The following is a 26267-nucleotide window of genomic DNA, read 5'->3' as shown; positions in this document are numbered from 1 at the left end:
TTTGTAGGGGCCAAATAAATTTGGGGAAAATGGTTAAACAAGCCAGGAATAGCCTTTGTGGTCCAGTCTCTAAATGTTGGGAAATTCTCTTGGAACAGGACATAGAAACGTTGCCTCTGGTTTAAAATGAACCTTAGACATTACCTTCCTTACCTTTGCAGTTCCTGGCTTTAAAATGTCAGTGCTTTTGTTTTGGAACTCACTGCCCAGTAAAGCTAATAGTAAGGGAGGTAGCTGACCAGTGCGTGCCAGTGTTGATGCAGACCCTAGGTTTGTGTGATTTTCAGGAAGATTGGAATTTTTCTGCTTCCCCCCTCCCCCTTTTCACTGACAAGGGGAAACCTGCCAGCAACATTCAATGTGTAAAACTTACAGGTCAAAGAGTTAGAGGAACGGCTGGAGAGCGAGGCGCTCCACAAAGAGATCCACAGCCTCAGACAGCAGCTGGAGCTTCTGGAGGAGGACAAGAGAGAGCTGGAGCAGAAATACCAGGGCGCAGAGGAGAAAGCCCGGAACCTGAAACACTCAGGTGAGAGCCCGCTGCTGTGCCGCCTCTCATGCCCACGGCAGAGCCGGGCGGGGAAACAGTCCAGGTGTCACTAATATGTGTGTGTGCGCACGTGTATGTGGATGCCAGGGGTCAACTACAGGATTGTGTTACTAATATGTGTGTGTGCACACGTGTATGTGGATGCCAGGGGTCAACTACAGGAACTATCTACCCTATTTTTTCTTTTTAAAATATTTGTTTTCATTTTACGTGAGTATTTTCCTGTATGTGTGTCTGTGTACCTACCGTGCGTGTGCCCTGTGCTGTGGAAACTGGCAGAGGTGTCAGATCCCCGGCAGAGGAGTCACTGTGTGGGTACTGGGAGCTAAACCTGGCTTCTCTGTAAGAGCAGCAAGTGCCTTTCATTACCACGGCTCCTCTCCAGCCCCAAGCTTTGTTTATTTGTTTGTTCTTTTTTTTTTTTTTTTTTTTTTAAGGTATGTCTCACAAGTGCCTCAGACTCACCAGTAAGCTTGGCTTGTTGACCAGAGAGCCCCGCAGGTCCACACACTTTAACGGCACAGGGATTACAAACAGATACCACCACACCCTGCTCTTCTCAAAGGTTCTGTGGAGTCAAGTGTAAGACACCCTGCTTGCACAGTGCGTGTCACACTGACTGATCAATCTCCCCAATCCACCAGTTTGCTTTTTAAATTTTCTTATTTCTAGCTATCACAGTTCAGCAGAACATCCCATGTTACCAAGTGAGTCAGAAATATTGCAACCCCTACCCCCTCTGCCGTGGTGTGTATGTGTGTGTGTGTGTGTGTGTGTGTGTGTGCCTTCCTCTCTGTCTGTCTCTCTCTGTAGAGCCCTGTGAGCTTCCTGCACAGAACCAAGGGCCAGAGGATCCATTAGCATGGAAGACCCAAACTGTGGACATCTCTGGGCTTTTGGACACTTAAGCACTTACTTTGCTCTGTTCGCTTTGAAATGCTTTTTCAAAAAGAGTCACTCACTCCTCTCTTTTCTTTTTAAAAATAATACCCCCATTTTTGGTATTTGTGTCTCCTTCATCTGTGGGGTTTAATTATACATATGAAATATTACTTTCTATACCACACCTAACAATGAAATGGGCAACAATATATATATTAAATGGAAAAACTTTTAAAACACCAGGGATTCTAAAATCAAGGGATTTGTTCACTTGATCCTAGAAGGCTCGCAAAAATGTATGAGCTGGATTTCTCCTCGGCTGTAAGTCTTTGTGGGAAGGTGGGTAGTTCACAGTGGGTACATTTCTATTCATAATAGCCTCAATATTCACTTCACATATTTTCCATTAATTTTATAATAGAATTTTGAAATCTGTACAGAAGAACCATAGAGGTTTTTTTTCCCCTTTCTGAAACATTCAATGCTATTTTAAAAATTTACAATGAAAAGTGGTTATAATTTATTTGAAAAAAGTCAATCCAAAATTAAGAACATTTCAACTCTTTTTAGTAACTGTCAGAGTAGCCTATAGACAAACCATCTTTATAACAAATGGAAGTGGCAGACACAACAGACATCGGAGACTATAGTTTGAACTGATTGATTTAGGATCTGCTATGCTGGCGGCCAGTTCTATCATAGGGCACAATGCAAAACACCGAATCGGGGCTAGAGCGGTGGTTCAGGGGTTCGGGAGCACCAGCTGCTCCTGTAGAGGATGCTGGGCCCATTCCCAGCACCCTCGTGTTGCCTCGTCTACTCGACCTTTTGACCTCTGAAGGCAATGTATACCTGTGGTAAACGCACATACATGCAGGCAAAAACACTCATATAAATCAAATACAATAAATAAATCTGAAAACAACAACAGCAGAAAAGAGTCTGTCTTTTTGCTGGGTATGGTGGCTTGTCAATGGTGTTCCAGCTTTTGGAAGTGTGTGTGAATAAGGGTTCTCTAATGGAGTGAGACAGAGAGTGAGTGTGTGCATGTGTGTGGAATTTACCATAGTATTTATCCATCTGGACTATGGGCTGTGGTCCAGGGAGTCTTCCAAGGGCTGCTTCTCTAGTGCCCTCCATGCGGGAGGATGTCTCCACAGTCCCAGGCTACAGGGGGAGCAGGGAGGGCTCCTGCAGAGCTGCTGGTCTTCACGCTTTGTCAGAAACTCAAAGAAGTGGTTTCTGACACCAGTGAAGGCGCCTCAGCATCAGGATAGATGAACAGTGAGAGGAAGGCAAGCAGGCAAAACAAACAAACAAACAAACAAAACAAACCCAAAGCTTCATTCTTCCTTTTGCTTGGCCTGGCACCAGGTGTGGGGCCACATTAGGTGGCTCTTCCCATGTCAAACAGTCAAATAATCTTGATGCTGACCTTTGACCTATACAACATGCTAGCACGCTTGCACAGGTACACACACACAGACACACACACACACACACACACACACACACACACACAGATAATTTTGAAAGAGACAAGTGCACATGTATGGATTAGGCTTGGCATGGGGAGTGTAGCCCTAGCCCGCATTGTGTGTTTAAGGATCATTGGGAAAGCATACGTAGTAATGAACAAAGCACGTGACCTGACAGTTAGCAGTACCCACTGCCTACTAGGCCATAATGTATGTTTTTCCTTTTGTGGTGCGGTACCGGGTATTAAACCCAGGTGCTTTGTGCTTGCTAGGCAGGCACTCTAGAACAGAGCAACACTCCAGCCCTATGACAGGATTTGTACTGCGCCCCTTGGAGTGAAGAGCTGTGCTATACTGCAGCCCTGCACGTGGGTCCACTGACATTGCTGGTGCCCATCTCACTGTGACGTGAATGAATGAGTGACATCTCTTCAGAGGAGCAAAAGGTTCATAAATTAGAGGCATCTAGGAATGTGAATCTGCCTTAAAAACTCTAGTATTTGCTGGTTTTGAAGGAAATTAAGTGGGAAAGAAAAGAAAGCAGTCGTTGAAATGTGCTACAAATGCCATCTTTAAAAGTAGCCCTCCGTCTGCACGCTTTTAAGGTCTAGCGTGAAGCATTTCTTGGTGTTTGCGAAGTGAACTCTGGTTGCCAGCGCTCCTTCAGCCTGCTGAGCTCTCCCTTCCCATGCATTCGCCTCCTTCGTCTCCACGGGAAAATAATGGCGGTGTGCTTTAACAGGTGGTAGACTAGAAGAAAGTTTGGAGTCCGCAGTTTTCTCTGGCAGTGTGCCCTTATGTTAGACGGAGAGAGGCTGTGTGTGTGTGTGTGTGTGTGTGTGTGTGTGTGTGTGTGTGTGTGTGTGTGTGTTTTCTGTCACTTGCATGAACACTGTGTAGGGAACAGTGTGCAGTCGCTTATCTCAGCTCTCTCTGAACACTTGCTCCCTGTACAGTGGACGAACTCCAGAAGCGAGTGAACCAGTCCGAGAACTCGGTGCCTCCCCCGCCGCCTCCTCCCCCACCTCTCCCGCCTCCACCTCCCAATCCGATCCGGTAAGTACCGCTGAGGACCTTCCTGCTACCTGCATCCTCCCACGTCCTTGACCCTGCAATAGGCTGGTTTGCTTGTTTTTGTCTTGTTTACTTCCCGAGACAGTTTCACGTACCCCAGGCTGGCCTTGAACTCGCTCTGTAGCTGAGAGTGACCTTGAATCCGATCCTCTCAGGGCTGGGATTATACAGGCAGCGCAGCCTCTGCAGGAGAGGGGGAATCAAACCCAGGGCTTCAGCAGGCGAGGCAGTTGAAGCCGCGTCTTTTTCATTCTGGTAGCAGCTTCAGTTGCATCTTTAGAGGGACAGTGAAAGGCGAGAAAGAGCAATTCCTGAAGACCAGTGTTTTCCTGCTTCCCCTGTGTACTTGGGTTTTAAAGTCGCCTTTCGAGGGTTGCTCACCGCCCAGCCCCAAGAAGTAAACGTTTATATTTCAACTCAGACACTTCTCCTTTTAACTTTCCACTCCTAACGCTAGGATTTTCTTCACCCACGATCCGAAGTGTTTTGTTTGCTTTTTTCCCCCTCACTAATTTGAATTCGAAGGCTCTAGCTTATTCATGTTTTTAAAAGTCATAAATTAAAACTTAAACCTACTAATTATTATAAACTAGTAATTAATCTAAAAGTGCTGAGTATCTTTTATCCCAATCTTGATAATTAAGCCTTTAGTAATTCTGAGAGTAGAACCTTCCAGAAGAAAATTTGCTGTTTAAGGTCTTGGAGAAGGATTCCTCACCTTCTGAAGCCTGGCTAGTTTGTCCTAGTTGCTTCCGCCTGATGTTGGTTCTGGAGAGATTATGATTCTTTTTGATTCTACCCACCATCCAGAACTAGAGAAGTCAGGCCACTTATTCCAATGGCTGCCTACCTCCTCCTGATGTTAGTTAGCTGCCTTTGGATAATTTATTCTTGAACAAATGGCATTTAAACTTTTGCTGGATGTTTTTAGCTTTCATTAACTCATGTGATTTGTTTAATCCTTTCACACAGAGCAGCCCTTTATTCCTGCTTTGCACCTTAGCTGATCCAGCTGAATAGAGTGTGTAGCTGTTCCTCCCACACGACTATGGAAGTGGGACTTTGCTTTTGAAAAAGAGTCTCATTACTTTGCCTTGCCGAGTTGGGTATGACATAATCTACTTTAAGCCGTTGAAGCAGTGGAGGTTAAATAATCTGTACATGTGATCGAGTCCAAGAGTCAATTGAAAGAATTTCAGGTATTTTAAATTTTCTCTCTCTCCTGGGTAGCTAAATCTGTGGGAGATATTCCAAAGGTGACATTTAAAATGGGAAATGCGTCACTTTGATCTTTCTCTCGGGTCTAGAATTTTGAGCTGATAAGAAAGGTCACTTTTCTGAGAGGAGAGCTATTAAAAAGCAATTACAGTCTTGCTGTCGGCCTTTGATTTTTAGCCTTAGAAATGCTGAGAGCCCCTAGAATTTAAAGTGTAATCTAAATAGAATTTCCTCCCAAGAACTCTTTACAGCTACACTGAATACAAAAATCAAGACTACGTATGCCTCAACCACTGACTCTTTTATAAGACTCTTAAAAGAAAAATTTCATTGAATAATATGCATAATTTTAAGTTAGGTTTTAATAGTATGGGATATAACTTTTCAGAAAAAAAATTTGTGAAAAATACTTTCTTGTCAAAGATATTTTGCATATATATTGAGTTCTCGTGGGTACTGAACCCACCTGTGCTTTCCAACTTTGTTCTTGAGCAATGACTTTGGTCCTGATGTAGATCACAGAATGCACATGGCAGAGACCGGAAAAGGACTCAGGCCATCTCTTCCCTGGTAGCTCGGTGATTTCTCTTAGACCCCTCCCACTCCTTTGACCTAGAGGAAACAGGAAGAAGGTGTGAGTGGGTGGGTCATGTTGTACCAGAAGGAGAAAGTAGGGAAGGCCCTGCACAAGCATGTCTCATGAGGGAAGGAGTAGACAGTACAACAGAGGTGACAGGATGTGTCTGTAGATAAAGATGCATATGAGCACGGCTAATCATGCATTGCTTAACCATGCGGACACTTCTAAGAAGTGGGTTGACTATTTTATTGCATGTCTACCACAGTACTTAACACAAACCAAGATGAACCAAGATGGCCGTCTACTTACCAGGCAGCGTTCTCTTCCGAGACCACTGTACGTGGCCTGTCATTGACTGAGTCGGTGACATGTGACGCCACACATTTATTACAGGGAATTGACTTGTGTGACTAGAGAGGACTAGAAGGCCCAAGACCTGTAGGCCAAAGACTGGGTACCCAGACACCTGCTGGGTGTCCCTTCCTTCCTTCCTTCCTTCTTCCTTCCTTCCTTCCTTCTTCCTTCTTTCCTTCCTTCTTCCTTCCTTCTTTCCTTCCTTCCTTCTTCTTCCTTCTTTCCTTCCTTCCTTCTTCCTTCCTTCCTTCTTCCTTTCTTCCTTCCTTCCTTCTTCCTTCCTTCCTTCTTTTCTTCCTTCCTTCCTTCTTCATTCTTTCCTTCCTTCCTTATTGATAAGAGCTCCCAATAGTTGTTCAAGTCAGGCTTTCAGTGCCTGGATGAGGGCAACATGCCTCTCTCCCCATCAACTAGGTTACTTGGTGGCAGAGTGGGTCAGTGAAAGTTTGGATTGTTGGTTGAGTCATCTCACCTATGGCTCTCATCCTGTAGATTTTCTCTGTAGTATAAGTTGACAACATTTCTCAATGTAGTAGATTCTCCTCGGAGCAGCCCGTGTCTCCAGCTTAGGCTTCCCTGTAAGCGCACATCTTCTCATCCACCTAGGGGATGCACAATAAAGAACATGCACTTCATACATGCAAGTATATGAAAACAGTCTGAGCCGTACAAACAAATCTCTGCACAGTATCACTCAGCACACCCAGAGGTCCGCACAGTACCACTCAGCACACCCGGAGGTCCGCACAGTACCACTCAGCACACCCAGAGGTCCACACAGTACCACTCAGCACACCCAGAGGTCCGCACAGTACCACTCAGCACACCCGGAGGTCCGCACAGTACCACTCAGCACACCCGGAGGTCCGCACAGTACCACTCAGCACACCCGGAGGTCCGCACAGTACCACTCAGCACACCCGGAGGTCCGCACAGTACCACTCAGCACACCCGGAGGTCCGCACAGTACCACTCAGCACACCCGGAGGTCCGCACAGTATCACTCAGTACACCCAGAGGTCCGCACAGTACCACTCAGCACACCCGGAGGTCCGCACAGTACCACTCAGCACACCCGGAGGTCCGCACAGTACCACTCAGCACACCCAGAGGTCCGCACAGTACCACTCAGCACACCCGGAGGTCCGCACAGTACCACTCAGCACACCCGGAGGTCCGCACAGTACCACTCAGCACACCCGGAGGTCCGCACAGTACCACTCAGCACACCCGGAGGTCCGCACAGTACCACTCAGCACACCCGGAGGTCCGCACAGTACCACTCAGCACACCCGGAGGTCCGCACAGTACCACTCAGCACACCCGGAGGTCCGCACAGTACCACTCAGCACACCCAGAGGTCCGCACAGTACCACTCAGCACACCCAGGTGTCCTCACAGTTCCACTCAGCACACCCGGAGGTCCGCACAGTACCACTCAGCACACCCAGAGGTCCGCACAGTACCACTCAGCACACCCAGAGGTCCGCACAGTACCACTCAGCACACCCAGAGGTCCGCACAGTACCACTCAGCACACCCAGAGGTCCGCACAGTACCACTCAGCACACCCGGAGGTCCGCACAGTACCACTCAGCACACCCAGAGGTCCGCACAGTACCACTCAGCACACCCAGAGGTCCGCACAGTACCACTCAGCACACCCGGAGGTCCGCACAGTACCACTCAGCACACCCGGAGGTCCGCACAGTACCACTCAGCACACCCGGAGGTCCGCACAGTACCACTCAGCACACCCGGAGGTCCGCACAGTACCACTCAGCACACCCGGAGGTCCGCACAGTACCACTCAGCACACCCAGGTATCCGCACAGTTCCACTCAGTATACCCAGAGGTCCGCACAGTACCACTCAGCACACCCAGGTGTCCGCACAGTTCCACTCAGTATACCCAGAGGTAAAGGATTGACTCCATAGTCCTGGGTGGCAAGAGCCTCCCAGACGACACTGAATCCTCTCAAGGAAAATAAAAACCAAATTAACAGTATTTTGTTCCTTATAGATATCAACTTTGTTATCAATGGCCCCAAAGAAGCTGACCTCAGAAGCAGTGAAATAGCACAGGGGAAATGGAATATTTTAAAATCAATATTCTGTGTAAATTATAAAGTCTAATTTTATAGTATCTTAACTCTATTTGGGGTCTTAATGAGCCCAGAGAAAATTAAATAGACAGTGTCTGATGTTCAAAGATTGTATCAAGACTGTCAAAGAGTGTGTGTATCTGTGTGTCTGTGTGTGTGACTCTTCTGACTGTGCTTTGTGGGGCAAACACTCAGTGTGCCTGGTAATTTTAAGGAAAGGTAACCCAAAGAGGATTAACTAATATAGCTAAGCACAGATGCAAAAAGCAAAATTTTTAAAAAATATTTAAAAATTGAAACATTGGGAGCTGGGAGTGTGACTCAGTGGCAGATGAGCCTGGCACATGCGAGGTCCTGGGTTAGATTCACAGCACAGTAACCAAAGGACAGGATAGGGGTGTCCCCTGAGCACGGTCACCTGTGTAGCTGCTGGTTCCTTTCTCTGCACACTTTCTTTGAGCAGTCAGCTTCTCAGGTCAGCTTCCTTGGGTTTCATTGGTTAGAATTTACCTCGTGGGGCATTAATGACAAAGTTAAAAAAAAAATTAAGACATTATTTTTAGTAAACTTTTATTTATTTGTGTGTGTGTCTGTGTCTGTGTGTATGTGTGTGAACACACATGCCATAGTGTGCATGTGGACGTCAAAGGACAGACTATTGGGAGTCAGTCCTTCCCTTCTGCCTTGGGTTCTGGTATCAAAGTCGGGGCGTCAGGTTTGCGAGAAAGTGCAATGGCCCTTGGAGACTTTTTATGGAGAAACATTACCACGTATACAGAGCGACCGGCATTCAATTTTTAAGTGCCGCGCAATGGGAACCCTTATCATGGTTATTCTGGGAGCCAAGAAGACCCAGTTTTTAAGCTTTTTCTACAACTGGCTTTTTCCTGTATCCTCTGTACTTTGCTCTTCCCCATGTACTTCATTCTGGAAGCTTCTCTATGTTGTGCCAAGTGGGTGAAGTCTAATACTGTTCATCTTGTGTGCTTCTCAAGATGTGCTTCTCCGGTGTGGTGCCAGCTGAGGTATCTGCAGGCCAAGGGAAGCTGTAGAGAGTCTATGTGAAGCTTCTTGTGCACATCCCTGGCACACGCGCGTGCACACACACAGACACACACATACACGCGAATGTGCACACATTTCTGTAATATAGCTAGGTCTTCAGTCACTGGCCCATGGGCTACCTATGTCTTCGGCTCTAAGAGGCAGTGACAGACAGTTCCCCGCACTTCTGTTGATTTCGTTGCCTGCCTCAGCTGGAGATTTCTCAGCCCCAATACTCAATGTTTTTGGACTTGAAGTTTTTATGTCAAACATACAGTAATTCTTTCCTCTGCCCGTGTGTCTGAAATGTGCTTCATAGTAGCCAGTACTTCTTGGATAACTAATTCTGTACCTTAAATCCATGTAATGAAAAATTTCTGTATCCATTTCCTCTCTTTATAAACTTGAGTTCATTGATGGTGGCAGCCTGTTCCATCCCTCTAGTGATCATATGAGGGATGACACAATTAGACTTGTGACCTAAGAAAGCCACACTGCCAACGTGATGCAATGTGTGGCTAGACTGGAGAAGGCAAGGGGTGGCCAAGAAGGACTTCACACAGATCTGGACTCGCAGCTGGCGAGTTCAGGAGAGCCGTGTAGCAGGGACTGAGCAGCCGTGTCAGTTATCACTTGAATTCAGCATTGTGAGGCACAACCAGCCAAGATCTAACTGAGTTTCAAGGCTGTGCTCTCAGGGGGGCTGTGGTCTCACAGGGCCTGTGCTCTCACGGCTGCTACCTTCTGAGCTCTGTGGGCGGACTCTGAGCCAGCCACTGGTGTCTCTGCTCCATGGCCAACTTCTTCTTCCAGCCCATGTCCTCACATGGGCCTCTAGACCGACCGACCTTTCCAGCAGCTCTCAAAATGCTGCACCCTCCGCCTCCACAGCTCAGTGACTAGATCACTAGCTGCTGGATGCATCTGTCTTTCTCTCTGACAGCTGCCACCAGGTCTGAGCTCCTAGTCCAAGGCACCGACATTCCTCTGCCTGCATGCCTGCCATGACTTCCCCATTCCTGCCTTTGCTCTTCCCAAACTTTTTAATACAGAGAATGTAAGATTGTCCTTTTCCGTAAGCTAATTAAAACTATAACATTAACAAGAACAGAGAGCGACTTCTTAAATCCTAGTTAAGAACTCATGCCAATATTGACCACTGGCCATTTTAGAACTGTCCGTTTCATCAGTTGCCCTATAAGGCAGACACTAATTTCTTTGGAATCTTTTCCTTCCCACAGATCCCTCATGTCCATGATCCGGAAACGGTCCCACCCCAGTGGCGGTAGTGCTAAGAAGGAAAAGGCGACTCAGCCGGAAACAGGTGAGCTTCTCTGTTTGGCTTCCTTTAGGTGGCTGATGGTGGTCGGCTCATCAGCAGCTGACACGTTTGTGTAGCTCTTTGTCCTGGGCCCTGCCTTCCTCTGGCTTGTTGTCTAGAGGAGATCACGTAACACACTTCACTGCCACTGCCAGGAGAGTGTCCTAAGAAATATGCTTTTGCTGGGAACAGGTCGTTGGAGGCATGACAGGGAAGGGAGTGATCAGTCCCAAAGGAGATGTGGAGACAGGCTTCTTATGGGCGACAATAGGGGAATTGAGATCTCATGCTACTACTGCAGTGTTGCATACTGAACCACAAGACCCTGCTGTCACGTTCTGGTATAAACAAGTGGCCATCCATGTAAATATGGTATTATTCAATTCAGCCATTGGTGAAGACTGGGAAGAAGCGTATGTTTCGGAGCTGGTGTCAGAAGGCAACATTCAGACTGATTTGGAACATCAGTGGCAGCGTGTTTGGGGTGAGGGTTGCCTGTGGACAGCGCGGAGGCAGGGTCAAAGGTCTGAAGCAGTGAGGCGCTTCATGTATCAGGAAACCTAAAGAACATTCTGTAGCTTTGACCCAGGAGCCAGGGAAGAGGCCTGAGAGGTGGGTGGGAGCCAGGTTCCCAGGCAGTGGTGGTGTTTGTCTTTTCTAACAGTCACTCTGCTTGAAGTTTGGGAAGAGCAAAGGCAGGAATGGGGAAGTCATGGCGGGCATGCAGGCAGAGGAATGTCGGTGCCTTGGACTAGGAGCTCAGACCTGGTGGCAGCTGTCAAAGAGAAAGACAGATGCATCCAGCAGCTAGTGATCTAGTCACTGAGCTGTGGAGGCGGAGGGTGCAGCATTTTGAGAGCTGCTGGAAAGGTCGGTTGGTCTAGAGGCCCATGTGAGGACATGGGCTGGAAGAAGAAGTTGGCCATGGAGCAGAGACACCAGTGGCTGGCTCAGAGTCAGCGCACAGAGCTCAGAAGGTAGCAGCCGTGAGAGCACAGGCCCTGTGAGACCACAGCCCCCCTGAGAGCACAGCCTTGAAACTCAGTTAGATCTTGGCTGGTTGTGCCTTACAATGCTGAATTCAAGTGATAACCAACACGGCTGCTCAGTCCCTGCTACACGGCTCTCCTGAACTCGCCAGCTGCGAGTCCAGATCTGTGTGAAGTCCTTCTTGGCCACCCCTTGCCTTCTCCAGTCTAGCCACACATTGCGTCACATTGGCAGTGTGGCTTTCTTAGGTCACAAGTCTAATTGTGTCCTCCTAGGTCTTAGGACAAGTCTGTGCTTCTCACAGTGTCACTCAGGAACCCAGAGTCTGTCTTCTACTTACCAGCAGCCCCTCTGCTTTTGCTTCCTTCTTGCGTGTCACATGTCTGTCCTTCTCTGGCTGGATTACTAGCTCCACCCTGGTAGACCCTCGCTCCTGTGGCCGTATCCCACCGCCCCTGTAGACAGAGCCTCAGCAAGGTGGTGTTAGAATTCCACGTCCCCCCGCGCTTTGTCCTGGGCTCCTCCTCTGCCTCCACTTACTGACTAATATTCATAACCCACTCAAGGGTCTCATTAGCCTATTCTAGCTTGAGTTCCATTGCTGTGGTTTAAAAAACAAAAAACAAACAAACAAAACCACCCAGTGGCCAAATGCCATATAGTGGAAGGAACTGGTTTATTACAGGGTACACTCTGCCACTGAGGGGAGTCAGGGCAGCACCTCAAGGAGGAGCTTTCCATGGAGGAAAGCTTAGGTAGCCATCTCTACCCCTCACACCCTGCCACCCCAACACCCCCCCCACTCCAGCTCTTGTGGCCTGGAACTCAGAGAGATCCACCTGCCTCTGCCTCCCAAGTGCTGGGATTAAAAGCATATGCACCACTTTGGCTTAAGCAGCCTTCTTATACAAGCCGAGATCATCTGGCAGGGAGCGGTGCCAGCCATGGTAGACTGTGCCTTCATGCACCGATGAGTAGCCAAGAGCATCCTCCACAGGCTAATCTGATGTGGGTACTCAGCTGAGATTCCCTTCTCAGGCGACTCCAGCTTGTATCAAGGTGACAGTTAAAGCTAACTTGGGCATCTGTGTTGCTGTAGCATGTAGTTTTACATCCCATTGCTTAAAGTCTGACTGGCACACTCCCAGCTTCTGCTGGGCCCTGGGATCTGAGACATTTCTGTATACTGCAGTCTGCCCGCCCTCTGAGCAAGGTGTGTATGTGTGTGCGCGTATGGTGGCCATGGTGCTGGGGTCTGCACATGCGTTGGTGCAGATGTGCAGGCCTGTGGGTGGCAGAGGCCGGAGAACCGTGGGCTTCATTGCCCCCTCTTCCTGTTAAGACAGCATCTCTTACTGAACAGGCGCTAGATCGGCATTCTGCAAGCCCCTTCAGTCCCCCTGTCTCTGTCTGCCACAGTGCTGGGGCCACAGGCACTCACAGCCATACTCATTTTTTTAAAAAATTTTGATCTGAGGTTCTCAAGCCTATATAGCAAGCGCTCTCTGTAACCCTGTCACTCACTCCCATTTCTGAGAGGCAATACCGTGATCGAGGAACTTCCTTAATTTTATAACCTACAGGTCAGTTCCAAAGTTATTCAAACATAATATGCCTTTTGGGTAGTTTTTAACATCATGTTGATGTACGGTGCCTTGGTTTTTAATGCCTTCTTTAAAAAAATATTAGCAAAATAGGGAAGTACAAAGAAAGTAATAACCAGAGATTTGAGTAAGATGATAGGTCCATCTGCGGGTTTGTTTGTTTGTTTGTTTGTTTGTTTTCTCTCTTCTTTTAAGATCTAGCTTATTTTCCAAGTAGGTCTTAAAATTTAAGCCGCAATTAATTACATGTAGCTTTCCGATTCAAGACTGACCTTGAAGCACTAACCCAGAGAACATTTGATTTTTTTCCCCATGGCAGTTCAGTAACCTTAGACCTGTCGTCTTCATTAGCGCCTTTTCTCTAACCTCCAGCATCCTGCATGTTCCTGTTGTCCCACTGATTGCACGCCTTTGTGAGACAATTACCAACTGTGTGATTGCAGAAAGAATTACAAAACATACCCCGAGCGCCCCATAGGTGATTCGTGCCAGTTTATTAGAACTGCTTAACAGTTCAGAAGTTCGCACACATTGCTTTTTGCCATTTCAAAAACAGGTCGGTGAGAGGAAGAAAGCTTGTGCGGTGGCTGGCCTCGCGCTGCCCTTGTGTCGTGTCTGAGTAGGGGATCTGATAAGAGTGATTTCTTTTCCTTAAGACCAATTAAGCCTTTATATTTGTGGGGAAAAGGCTGAGAAATTAAAGCCTGGTTTATAATCTGTGCACAATACAGATAGTGGCACTTCTCTGAATTATCACTATGATTCTGGCAAGCAAATATAAGGAACTACTTTAAATTCCTGCTGGTAGATGCTGTAGCAGATTTGAATGGTGTGGCCTATAATTCTCCATCTGTCTGCCTTAATTAGTTTTTGTATGGTGCATTTAATTGGGTTGCAGTCACTCCTCGCAGAGTGCTAATCTGTTTGTAGGCAGCATTTCTTTTGCACTGCAGCTCTTCCTAGTCTCACTCAAAATGGCAGATTTTCTGAAAACCGAACCAAGAAGAAAAAAAAAAGTGTTTTGAAGCTGGTTTCTGAGTGACAGGGACTAAAGTCACATCCTGTGCCAGGTGCTTATGTGCAAGACCTGGTTTTTATCACCTTTTGAACAGAGTCAGAAAAGGACTCACTGTGTGTGTACAGATATTTGCACATCAAGGCAGGGAGTGGGTTTCTTGTCTGCCCACTTGTTGGTATTTGTGAGTCCTCAGAGTGAGTTCCCTGCCCCACAGTGCTATTTAAAGGCATGCAGTTGATGACTGAAACATCGAACGTTTGTTGGTGAGCTAGGGCACGCAGTTGATCGACCAAAGCATCCAACCTTGGCTTGTGAGTTCTAGCTTTGGTGCTTGTGTTTCCCATGTTCCCTTATGTGACAGTTGATACCATCAACTGCACAAGAGCTGGACTTACCCAGGAGACAAAGTTCTGTGCATCCCCATGAGGAAGTTTCTGGATTAGGTTAGTGGCAGTGAAAAGACCCACCCTAAGTGTGAGTAGCTATTGCAGGGCCTGGGGTGCTAGACTGAATAAAACAGAACATAGGCACCTCTCCTCACCGTGGCCTCATGCTCCTGCAGCCTTGACTTCCCCACGGCCATGATGGACTTTACTGTTTGGTTTTTCAAGACAGGGTCTCTCTGTGTAGCCTTGGCTGTCCTAGACTCACTTTGTAGACCAGGCTGGCCTCGAACTCACAATGATCTGCACACACTTACACACAGATACTCACAACACACACACACACACACACACACACACACACACACACACACACGTTGGACAGTAGGTGGCTTGGTTTTAGCAGACGTTATGGGTGAGCATGCAGCTCCTGAGCTGCACTCCCACCCTGAGCTGGAGCTCACAGTCACATTTAATTCTTGAGCTCAGTTACTGCTGGACGCACGTTGGTTAATGTAAATGCATTGATAGTTTAAAAAGACTTGACAGAAAGGTCTGCTTAAATGTTTCCTTTTTGTATAATTCCCCCAAAAAAGATGGTACTAAAAACAGGTTTGCCTTCTTTCTGTTCCTCTCTGGACTGGACTTCTTTCCCATAAGAGGACATCCCTTTGATTCCCTCTTGTCAATAGGCTTTGGCCAACTTTCTTTGACATACAGATGTAATGACTTATAAAACCATCTCTGAGGCAAAAAATGGATGATGTGGGAAAGGTACAGAGTTACATTTCTGAAATAGCTTAAGGATGCTGGAAGGTGACCCAGTGGGCAAGAGCACTTGGCATGAAGAGCTGAGTTCAGATCCCCAGAGCCCCCCTTAAAAAACAGGGCTTGGCCACACAAGTGCCTGCAACACCAACAATGTGGGAGGTGGAGACAGGAAGCTTGCTGAGGCTGCTGGCTGCCAGCCGAGCCTGGGGTGAGTGAGAGGCTCTGGCTCAAAGGAGTAACGTGGAGAGTAAGAGAGCATGCCACCCACCGTGTTCCTATGGTCACTGCACATGTGTGTAGAGCATTCAAGTATGCACATATACCCCAGGCACACATGCACACACACACACACACATACACACATCATCACAGACACCATCACACACACACACGCATGCACACACACACCATCACAGATACACACACACCATCACAGGCACCATCACACTCACACACGCACGCACGCACACACACATGCACACACACACCATCACAGATATACATAAACCATCACAGACACACACACACATGCACACACACACTATCACAGACACCATCACACTCACACACACATGCATGCGCACACACACACCATCACAGACACCATCTCACACACACACACATACATGCACGTGCACACACACACACCATCACACACATGCACGTGCACACACACAACATCACAGACACCACCACACACACACACACACACACACACACTGGTACACACGGGAGAAGGGGGAGTGTGAGAGTCCTCATCCCCAAGTTGATTCTTGTGTTAATGAATGAACTAATGTGCTTTGTTTCTCACAGGTGAGATGATATTGATTTCCATGCTACAAATTGGATTTTGATTGTTATAATTCTCAGTGTTCTAATTAGAAACTTTTCTGATTTAAAAAAAAAGTATATATTATTTAAAGCCTTTCCACAGAGTGGCAGTTACCCATAGTGAACTCTTGGTGTTCTGCCACTGTCAGAAGAATGATTTTGATTGGTTACACAACACAATGTCTCCAAGTCACCAGCAAGAGGAATTAGCTGTCTCTTACATCCTAAATGACTTCTGTCTGTGTCCTTCTCACAGCTGAGGAAGTCACAGACCTGAAGAGACAGGCTGTGGAAGAGATGATGGACAGAATTAAAAAGGGAGTTCATCTTAGACCAGTTAACCAGACAGCCAGACCCAAGGCAAAGGTATGTGCAGCTACACACGCCTCTCTCTCTCTCTCTCTCTCTCTCTCTCTCTCTCTCTCTCTCTCTCTGTGTGTGTGTGTGTGTGTGTGTGTGTGTGTGTCTGTCTGTCTGTCTGTCTCTGTCTGTCAAAGTTTAGAATTTGATGGAAGATACCTTAAGGTTGACTGCCAAGGCTTGGAAGACTAATATGTCTGAAAAGCCTTCACTTCTGTATGACCCTTTTTTGAGAGGGCTCTGTGACTGAAGGTGAGCCTCAGCTGTAGGGAAGGTGTGTTGCCACCTCTTCCAGAAGGCCAGGGCATTGATGAGGGTCACCAAGCCAGATAACCAACAGCTGCTATTCCTCTTCTTTTCCTTAATTCCTGTTGTCTTGGGAGTTTCTGAGTGTCTGCTGGGCCAGATATGGTGGGCGCGGGGGGGGGGGGGGGCATAAGGCAGTAACAGACAGCACAAGGATCTTCCTGTGCTTCCTGGGGCTTCCGTTTGTTTACAGGAAACCATGTGGTGATAGTGGAAGAGAAAAGTGAGGCCTGAACAGGTGGACTAAGCTGGTTGCAGGCCAGCAGCTGCCTCAGAAGCAGCCCAGGGAGGGAGCCACCCTGACCGCCCACTGCAGGCCTCCCTGCCTCCTTGTGTCTGCCTATTGCCTATTGCATTCAAATAGGCCCAATAATAGTTTTTGAGATTTCTCTTGAAGAAAACATCCTTTCTTTCCTCGCTCTAATGCGATGTAGGCAGACTTCCCTCTTTGTTCAACATGCTCCGTGGCTTGCTTCAGTTTCCCTGTCAAGACCACCCCTCTTGTGAGTGAGTGAGTGAGTGAGTGTGTGTGCATGCGCATTAAGGCACATTTGTGCCTTTGCATGTTCCTGCAGATACATCCATGTCCATGGTGTGCATGTTCATGTGGGGGGGGGGGGGAGACAGTCCTTGGCATGCCTCTTTCCTTGCATTTTCAAGGCTCTGGATCCATGCTGGCCGGCTAGTGAGTCCCAGCAATTTTCTTGCTTGCACCTCCCCAGGGCTGTGTGAAGCTCTTTTCAAGTGGGTTCTGGGCACCAAATCCAAGTCTGCGGGGCTGGCAGGTGGAGCCATCTCCTCTGCAGCAAAGCCCCTCCCCCTTTGTCTTCTTGAACTCCCCGTGGGATGACAGCTGAATAGAAGGTCTAAGGTGCCTCCAAAGTTGCCACTTGGTCACCAGCAGGCAAGGCAGCCAGGCGAGGTAGGAGTAGCCATGGTAGCCTGGTTTTGGAAAGGAAGAAGTCTTACCTCACAGTGCAGATTTGCATCTAGGTAGACAGGATCTGAGCCCGTGATGTGGAAGCCGAGCTCTAGGCAGGGGGAGGAGGGGAAGGAAGCAGAGCAGGATGATCCTGCAAATAGCATGGGTGCTGCAGCTGGCCCGGCCCCTACCATGCGCGACCGACTCAACAGAGCTGTTGTAAGGATCAAGTAAAATGAAATATGAAAACAGTTTAAAATGAAGGATCTGGATGCCACCTTGCAAAGAAAATATTTTCCTGCCTTTTATGTCGTAACTGTTATGGGAAAAAAAAAATAAATGAGAGCAAACTAGTTCTAGAGAAAAATATGGTATCATAATAAAACCAAATTAGTTTAAAGTTAAAAAATGTTAAGCTTGCTGTGATGTCTCATGGCGGCAAGCCCAGCTCTCGTGAGGCCAGGGAGGGAGGAGTGCCATGGGTTGGACCCTATCTAAAAAACAAAAAACCAACCAGCCAACGGGAAACATGAAAGCAAGGCCGCGCTGTGTCTGCTCTTGGCCTAGGGCACCTTCTGCTTTTTCCTCTTGTAACAGTTGAGCCTTGTTTCACGTGAACTCCAGTTGAGCATGGCTCTGTGGACGACTGGGCTCTTTCCTGGCTGCCATCCGACTGTGTACCTAGCACTGCGTGTAGCACTGAATGACCAGGCTGGTAACCTCTTCTGTACATGGTCAGTGTACACTTGAGTCCAAACCTCTTGCCCAGGACCACATGTTCCAGAATGCCACAGCCTGATAGTATATGGTCCAGGACCACATAGGTGCATAGCAGCTCTTTTGAGAATGAGAAGACACAGTTGTCATGTCAGTTTTTCTAAAAGAGCTAAGCCTGTCTTGCTTATCTGCTGGCCTACTTTCCAAATCTCTTGACGTTGTAGGTAGGCAGAACTGGCCTGGTTAAAGTTGGTGTCTTAGAACTTGTACATGATACTGAGGGGCTGGCTGCTGGTGCCCAGGAGAAAACTGGGCTATGGAGCTTGAATGTCTTCATCTAACGTTGTCTTCACTTTTTAAAAATGGAAATAATGAAAATGGGACCGTATTTTTTTTAAAGAAATATCATAATTACATTTGCCTGTGCATGTATGTGCATGTATGTGCATGTGTGCATGTGTGTGTGTGCACGCATGCACGCACATATGTAGGGGGAGTTCAGAGGATAACTTGGGGGAGTCAGTTCTTTCTTTTCAGCACGTGGGTCGAGAACTGAACTCAGGCTGTCAGGCTTGAAGGCTCGGGCAGCCAGCGGTACTAAACACTCTTCTGTTGGTGACGTCCTTCTGTGGTATTTTCCTCCTGATGCAGTTTACCGAGAAAGGCCCATCTCCTGTCAGCCAGCCTTTCTGGGCCTGAGAGCGTGGGAGCTCTGTGCCTGGCACCTGTTTTCTCCTTGCACAGCTGTACCACTTACCTTCCATTGCTGCCAAGACATCTAAGCTGTGTCTAAAAACAGCTTGTTACTAAAACTTCTGACAATTGTAGCCAAATCTTTAAAATTTAGCATTTACTAAATCCTTTTGTAGATATGATGATACCCAAAAGGCAATGTAATACTTAGAAGAAGGTAGCCTGAATCCTTTTGCTTTAAATATACCTTCTAAATTTTTATCCAGTGGCCGTCTAGAAGCTTTTGATTTGGCTAATTGTCCTGCCCCCAATCTTTTCCTTCTTTCTTTGCTTCTTCTATATTAATTATTCACTGTATATCTCAGTCATATCCCCTCTCTCCTCCCTTCCCAGTCCTACCCTCCCTCTCTGTTTCCCCTATCCCCCTCCCCTACTCCTCTGAGCAGTGGAGCCCCCACCCACTCACCCCAGCTCATCAAGCACATCAGGACAGAGTGCATCCTCTTCCCCTGTGGCCTGGCGAGGCAGCCCCACGAGGGGAGAAGTGATGGAAAAGCAGGTAGCAGAGTCCATGTCAGAGTCAGCCCCCACTCCCCTTACTAAGGAACCCACATGACGCCTGAGCTGCCATCAGCTGCATCTGTGTGTGGGGCCTAGGTCCAGTCCACGCATGCTCCTTGGTTGGAGCTTCAGTCTCCGCAGGCCCCATCCTGTGGCGTTGGCTCTGTTGGTCTCCTTGTGGAGCTCCTGTCCCCTCTGAGTCCTTCTATCCTTTCCCCTACTCTTCCACAGGATTCCGTGCGCTTCACCCAGTGTTTGCCTGTGGTCTCTGCATGTGTTTTCATCAGCTGCCATGAGGGCGTGCTCAGAGGACAGCTATGCTGGCCTCCTGTTTAAAAGCATAGTAGAGTATTGTTAGCAATGTTAAGGGTTGGCTTTCTCCCATGGACTGTGTCTCAGGTTGGGCCAGGCATTGGTTGGACATTTCTTCAATCTCTGCTTTATTTTTGTCCCTGCCCATCTAGTAGGCAGGGTAAGTTTTGTGGCAGGGTAAGAGAGGAAGTGTGGAGAGAAAGGAGGGTCAGGATTAGCCCTGGGGAGAGCAGGGGTGGAGGACAGAGGGCTTGTGGAAAGAAGAGAAACCTTGGCCTGGGTGCTTCTCTGGGACAAGCTGGAGACTTACAACAGGGTAGGCTCCTGGGAGGATATGAAGGTGACCCTAGCTGAGACTCCTAGTATGAGGGGTCATGGAAACTGAAGAGGTTACCCTCTAACTAGTGGAGAGAGGGGACCACCAACCCCCCTCCCCAAATCCTCTATGAGTGCAAAGCATAGAGCTTAGTAACCAGGAAGATGCCTGATGAGTGAGAGTGCGCACTGTGCAAGCATGAAGACCTGGGTTCAGAGCCCAGCACCCCACGGAGCATGGCTGCACATGCCTGTAACCCCAGCACACGCCTGTAACCCCAGCACATGCACAGAGTAGAGGAAGGTGGAGTGGAGCACGCATGGGAGCGTCAGCAAGCTCCTTGAAGAAGGCCACTCAGTCAGCGTCTTCCTCCACACACGGGTCTTACCTGTGCTCAAACGTGAACATACACACACACCCTCCCACCTCCACAAACGTCACCGACAACTTAGCACATAAAAACCTTTATTTGGGGCCAGCGGTGGGGCTTGTCACCTGTTCCTGGCCTGGGACCCACATTGTGAAAGAGAGATCTCACAAGTCCTTTGCCGCCACTACACTCATAATTAATTTTTAAAAAATTAAACATTTCATATTTTAAAACCAAAGCACACAATAATTTCTTTTTTTTTTCCCCCTTTTGAATTGCAGCCAGACTCTTTAAAGGGCTCAGAGAGCGCCGTAGACGAGCTGAAGGGAATACTGGTAAGGACCACGCCTGCCATGGGAAGTGGGAGATTCTCTGGCCTGATTTCTCATGTGTAATTGTTTTCAGTGTGTTTTATTCCCACCAATTACTAGGCTCATTTCTTTGGACCAGTTACTGGGTTGTGCCTATGGCTACCTCTAGCACGTGTCAAATGCTTTATTGTTGAGTATGTTCAAAAAGGGTGACACCACACACACACACACACACACTCAGCAAGTCCTTGTTTACTATTGTTGCACTCCAGTGCCCACAGTGCAGCAGGAAGGTCAGGTCTCTGGCCCATGTGAGGGAGGAAAGTGGAATTCCTAGCACCTGCTGTATACAATTGTTTGGTGTTACAAGGACAGGCTCCCATATGCTTTTCCTCACGTGCAGCCCTGGCTGGCTTGGAACCTGAAATGATCTTCCTGCCTCTGCCTCCCCACTACTGGGATTATAGATGTGCACAGATACATCCATTTTATAGGGTGCTGGGGTCCCCTAGGCAAGCATCATGTCATCTGAGCTAGGTTTCCAGCTCCCCGGAAGTCTGTATGCCTCCAGCTTCTAAAAGTCCCCTCTCTGCTGGCTAACAGGTGCGCTGCCCACCTCCTGCCCTGTGGGAGCCGTGGCCCGCGCAGTCGCTGTTGACTCCCCTCGCAGTCTCACAGGGAGTGCTTCAGACTAGCTCCATTTCAGACCCCTTTCCAGCCCAGCAGACCCTAGTTATTATGCACAGTTAGTCTGGGGTGGAGATGCGGGAACAATCCCTTCCTGTTTGTTGTCACGGTGCTAATTAAGCGTCACACACAGACATCCGCATAAGGATGGTAAACAACGTTATTTTCACCCAGAATGACTTTGAACGGTAGACTTCACACAGAATGGCTTAATTAGTTTGCTTTAGTTTTAAGTGGGTGGGATTAGCTGTGAAGAGTGCTGTATCACTGGCTAACAGTGGTGGTCTACCTACAGAGGCAAGGATTACACTGCCTATTACCCTAGGGATCCTATGATGGAAGATTCTGTCCTCCAGGGTTCAGCCCCGGTGACAGCCCCTTTTGTTGCTTCTGTATTTTAATGCTAATTCCTGTTGTTGAAGAAGTCCTTGGTTGGGGGGTTGGGGGGGGGGGAGACAGAGACAGAGAGAGACAGAGAGACAGAGTCAGACAGGCAGAGACAGAGAGACAGAGACACACACAGAAGAGAGAGAGAGAGAGAGAGAGAGAGAGAGAGAGAGAGAGAGAGAGAGAGGCTATCTAAGAGTCAACTATACTCAGTTTGAGTTGTTAAAATGTTGGTTTATTTAAAAAAAATCAGACATCTACATGAGATAATACTTGATTATGCAAAAAATATGTTAGTGGCAGACAGTGCTGGATGGTAGCAAGTTTAATGAACTTAGCATACATGTATGTGTGTGTGTATGTGTGTGTGTGTGTGTGTACTGCACACATGCTAAGCTTGTGCCTTATCACAAACCTACATCCATAGTTCAAATATTACTTTTCAAAATAATAGTCACTATAATTTCATGTTACTTTATGTACATAGGTTTGTGAAAAGATTTGATTTATTTAAAAAAATGTTTTTAAGAGTTCTTTCATCTTTGTCCTGAGTTTGCTCTTAGATCTGCCTGGTCTGACATTCACGTATCACAGAAGTAATGATTCCAGAAATAACATTTCTTCAAGGGATGGCCCCAGTGTCTAGGGCCAAGAAACCACGCCCATTCTTATGTGGGCAAAAATGGGGCACCAGGGCAGTGTATTTCTGGGACTTCCATCTGGAGTCCACACTAGAAGGATTATTAAAGTTAGTTCTGAGGAAAGCACATGATACCGTCCTGGTAGTCATGATGAAACAACGCAAACATAAAGGACTACAATGAGACTCAAGCCTTTGAGCAAAATAGAAAGCATGCATGTGTACAGCAGACACACACATAGATAGAGCACCTGTACAGCACACACACACACACACACACACACTCACGCACGCACGCAGAGCACCTGTACAGCAGACACACACACACAGCACCTGTACAGCAGACACACACACACAGATAGAGCACCTGTACAGCAGATACACACAGAGACAGAGCACCTGTACAGCAGATACACACAGAGACAGAGCACCTGTACAGCAGATACACACAGAGATAGAGCACCTGTACAGCAGACACACATACACACACAGAGCACCTGTACAGCAGGCACACACAAGCACCTGTACAGCAGACACACACACAGATAGAGCACCTATACAGCAGACACACTCACACACACACACACACACACGCACACACGCAGAGCACCTATACAGCAGTCACACACACACACATAGAGCACCTGTACAACAGACACACACAGAGAGAGCACCTGTACACCACACACACACACACACACACACACATACACACAGCACCTATACAGCCGACACAGACATACACAGAGCACCTGTACAGCAGACACACACAGAGCACCTGTACAGCAGACACACACACAGAGCACCTGTACAACACACACACACAGAGCACCTGTACAACACACACACACAGAGCACCTGTACAGCAGACACACACACAGAGCACCTGTACAACACACACACACAGAGCACCTGTACAGCAGACACACACACAGAGCACCTGTACAACACACACACACACAGAGCACCTGCACAACACACACACACACACAGAGCACCTGTACAACACACACACACACACAGAGCACCTGTAGAACACACACATACAGAGAGCACCTGTAGAACACACACACACACAGAGCACCTGTACAACACACACACACACAGAACACCTGTACAACACACACACACACAGAGCACCTGTACAACACACACACAGAGAACACCTGTACAACACACACACAGAACACCTGTACAACACACACACACACAGAGCACCTGTACAACACACACACACACAGAACACCTGTACAACACACACACACACAGAGCACCTGTACAACACACACACAGAGAGAACACCTGTACAACACACACACACACACAGCACCTGTACAACACACACACACACACAGAGCACCTGTAGAACACAAACATACAGAGAGCACCTGTAGAACACACACACACACAGAGCACCTGTACAACACACACACACACAGAACACCTGTACAACACACACACACACAGAGCACCTGTACAACACACACACAGAGAACACCTGTACAACACACACACACAGAACACCTGTACAACACACACACACACACAGAGCACCTGTACAACACACACACACACACAGAGCACCTGTAGAACACACACATACAGAGAGCACCTGTAGAACACACACACACACAGAGCACCTGTACAACACACACACACACAGAACACCTGTACAACACACACACACACAGAGCACCTGTACAACACACACACAGAGAACACCTGTACAACACACACACACAGAGCACCTGTACAACACACACACACACAGAGCACCTGTACAACACACACACACACAGAGCACCTGTACAACACACACATACAGAGAGCACCTGTACAACACACACACACACAGAACACCTGTACAACACACACACACACAGAGCACCTGTACAACACACACACACAGAGCACCTGTACAACACACACACACACACAGAGCACCTGTACAACACACACACACACACAGAACACCTGTACAACACACACACATACAGAGAGCACCTGTACAACACACACACACACACAGAACACCTGTACAACACACACACATACAGAGAGCACCTGTACAACACACACACACACAGAGCACCTGTACAACACACACACACACAGAGCACCTGTACAACACACACACACACAGAACACCTGTACAACACACACACATACAGAGAGCACCTGTACAACACACACACATACAGAGAGCACCTGTACAACACACACACACACAGAGCACCTGTACAACACACACACACAGAGCACCTGTACAACACACACACACACACAGAGCACCTGTACAACACACACACACACAGAGCACCTGTACAACACACACATACAGAGAGCACCTGTACAACACACACACACACAGAACACCTGTACAACACACACACACACAGAGAGCACCTGTACAACACACACACACAGAGCACCTGTACAACACACACACACACAGAACACCTGTACAACACACACACACACAGAGAGCACCTGTACAACACACACACACACAGAGAGCACCTGTACAACACACACACACACAGAACACCTGTACAACACACACACACACAGAGCACCTGTACAACACACACACACAGAGAACACCTGTACAACACACACACACACAGAGCACCTGTACAGCAGACACACACCCTGAGTACAGAACGCAGACGCACACTTGTACAGCAGACACACACACAGAGCACCTTACACCAGACACACAGGTGTTTTGCTCTCCTAGAGTACTGAGACCAGGAAGAGCTTCATGGGGCATTTCTGCTAAATGTGACTATGACCCACAGTGTATGACTTTGAGCTTCAGAGTTTATCAACAGAGGTTAGGGACAAATCTCTGAACAGGGAAAGATGGAAATCTTATTCTTTTCTTTTCTTTTCTTTTTTTTTTTTTTTTTTTTTTTTTTTTTTTTTTTTTTTTGAGGTATACAATTTTCAAGCCAATTTTTAAAGCATAAATATTGAGTAAACACATTTTTCCAAACTCACATCACTTAATGTTTCAAGCTGAATATTTTATATGTAAACATAGCGAGGCATTTCTTGTGTTCACATAAAAGTTCTATGGTTTTGGAAGCAGAGGCTCTGGAGGCACACTGTCATTTAAAAGCCACCAATAGAAAGGAACCTGCAAATTTCCTGTGTAGATCAAAGGGACAGAAGGGGCCGCGCACCATTCTCAACAGGTGCAGCAATTGTGGCCAGGTTATATTTATCACCCGGCACTTAGTGTGGTCAGAGTTTAGCATTTGAAGCACTTGGGCACTAAGGCTGCTGAGTGACTTGGATGGTGATTTGAAGCAGTAAGACTACTGTTTGGGGTTTTGATCTACGTCTAAAACCCAGGCCTACTCTAGCTAACTGTGGGGCCTGACGACCACCCAAGCCTTGCTGGCTCCAGTTCCTTGTAAAGAGACGTCGTTGTGTGGACCATGTGGCTTCTGAGCCAGCAGCTGACTGGTGCATTT

At 47.6% G+C, this 26267-nt stretch overlaps 1 protein-coding gene across 2 annotated transcripts in view; it reads left to right on the top strand.

The window, feature by feature from the left end:
- Positions 1-26267, top strand: part of Shtn1 (shootin 1) — a 108603-nt gene that overhangs the window by 59637 nt on the left and 22699 nt on the right. For both annotated transcript variants that reach the window (XM_051146860.1, XM_051146862.1), the window contains exons 10-14: positions 376-529; positions 3867-3966; positions 10527-10609; positions 16460-16569; positions 21042-21095. In XM_051146860.1, the coding sequence (XP_051002817.1) occupies positions 376-529; positions 3867-3966; positions 10527-10609; positions 16460-16569; positions 21042-21095 (501 nt within the window). The remainder of the gene's footprint in view (positions 1-375; positions 530-3866; positions 3967-10526; positions 10610-16459; positions 16570-21041; positions 21096-26267) is intronic.

The sequence above is a fragment of the Acomys russatus genome, chromosome 5 (genome assembly GCF_903995435.1).
Source record: "Acomys russatus chromosome 5, mAcoRus1.1, whole genome shotgun sequence".
In the NCBI taxonomy this organism is placed as follows: domain Eukaryota; kingdom Metazoa; phylum Chordata; class Mammalia; order Rodentia; family Muridae; genus Acomys; species Acomys russatus.
The sequence above is the reverse complement of the archived record's forward strand: the minus strand, read 5'-3'. Positions and strand labels throughout refer to the sequence as shown.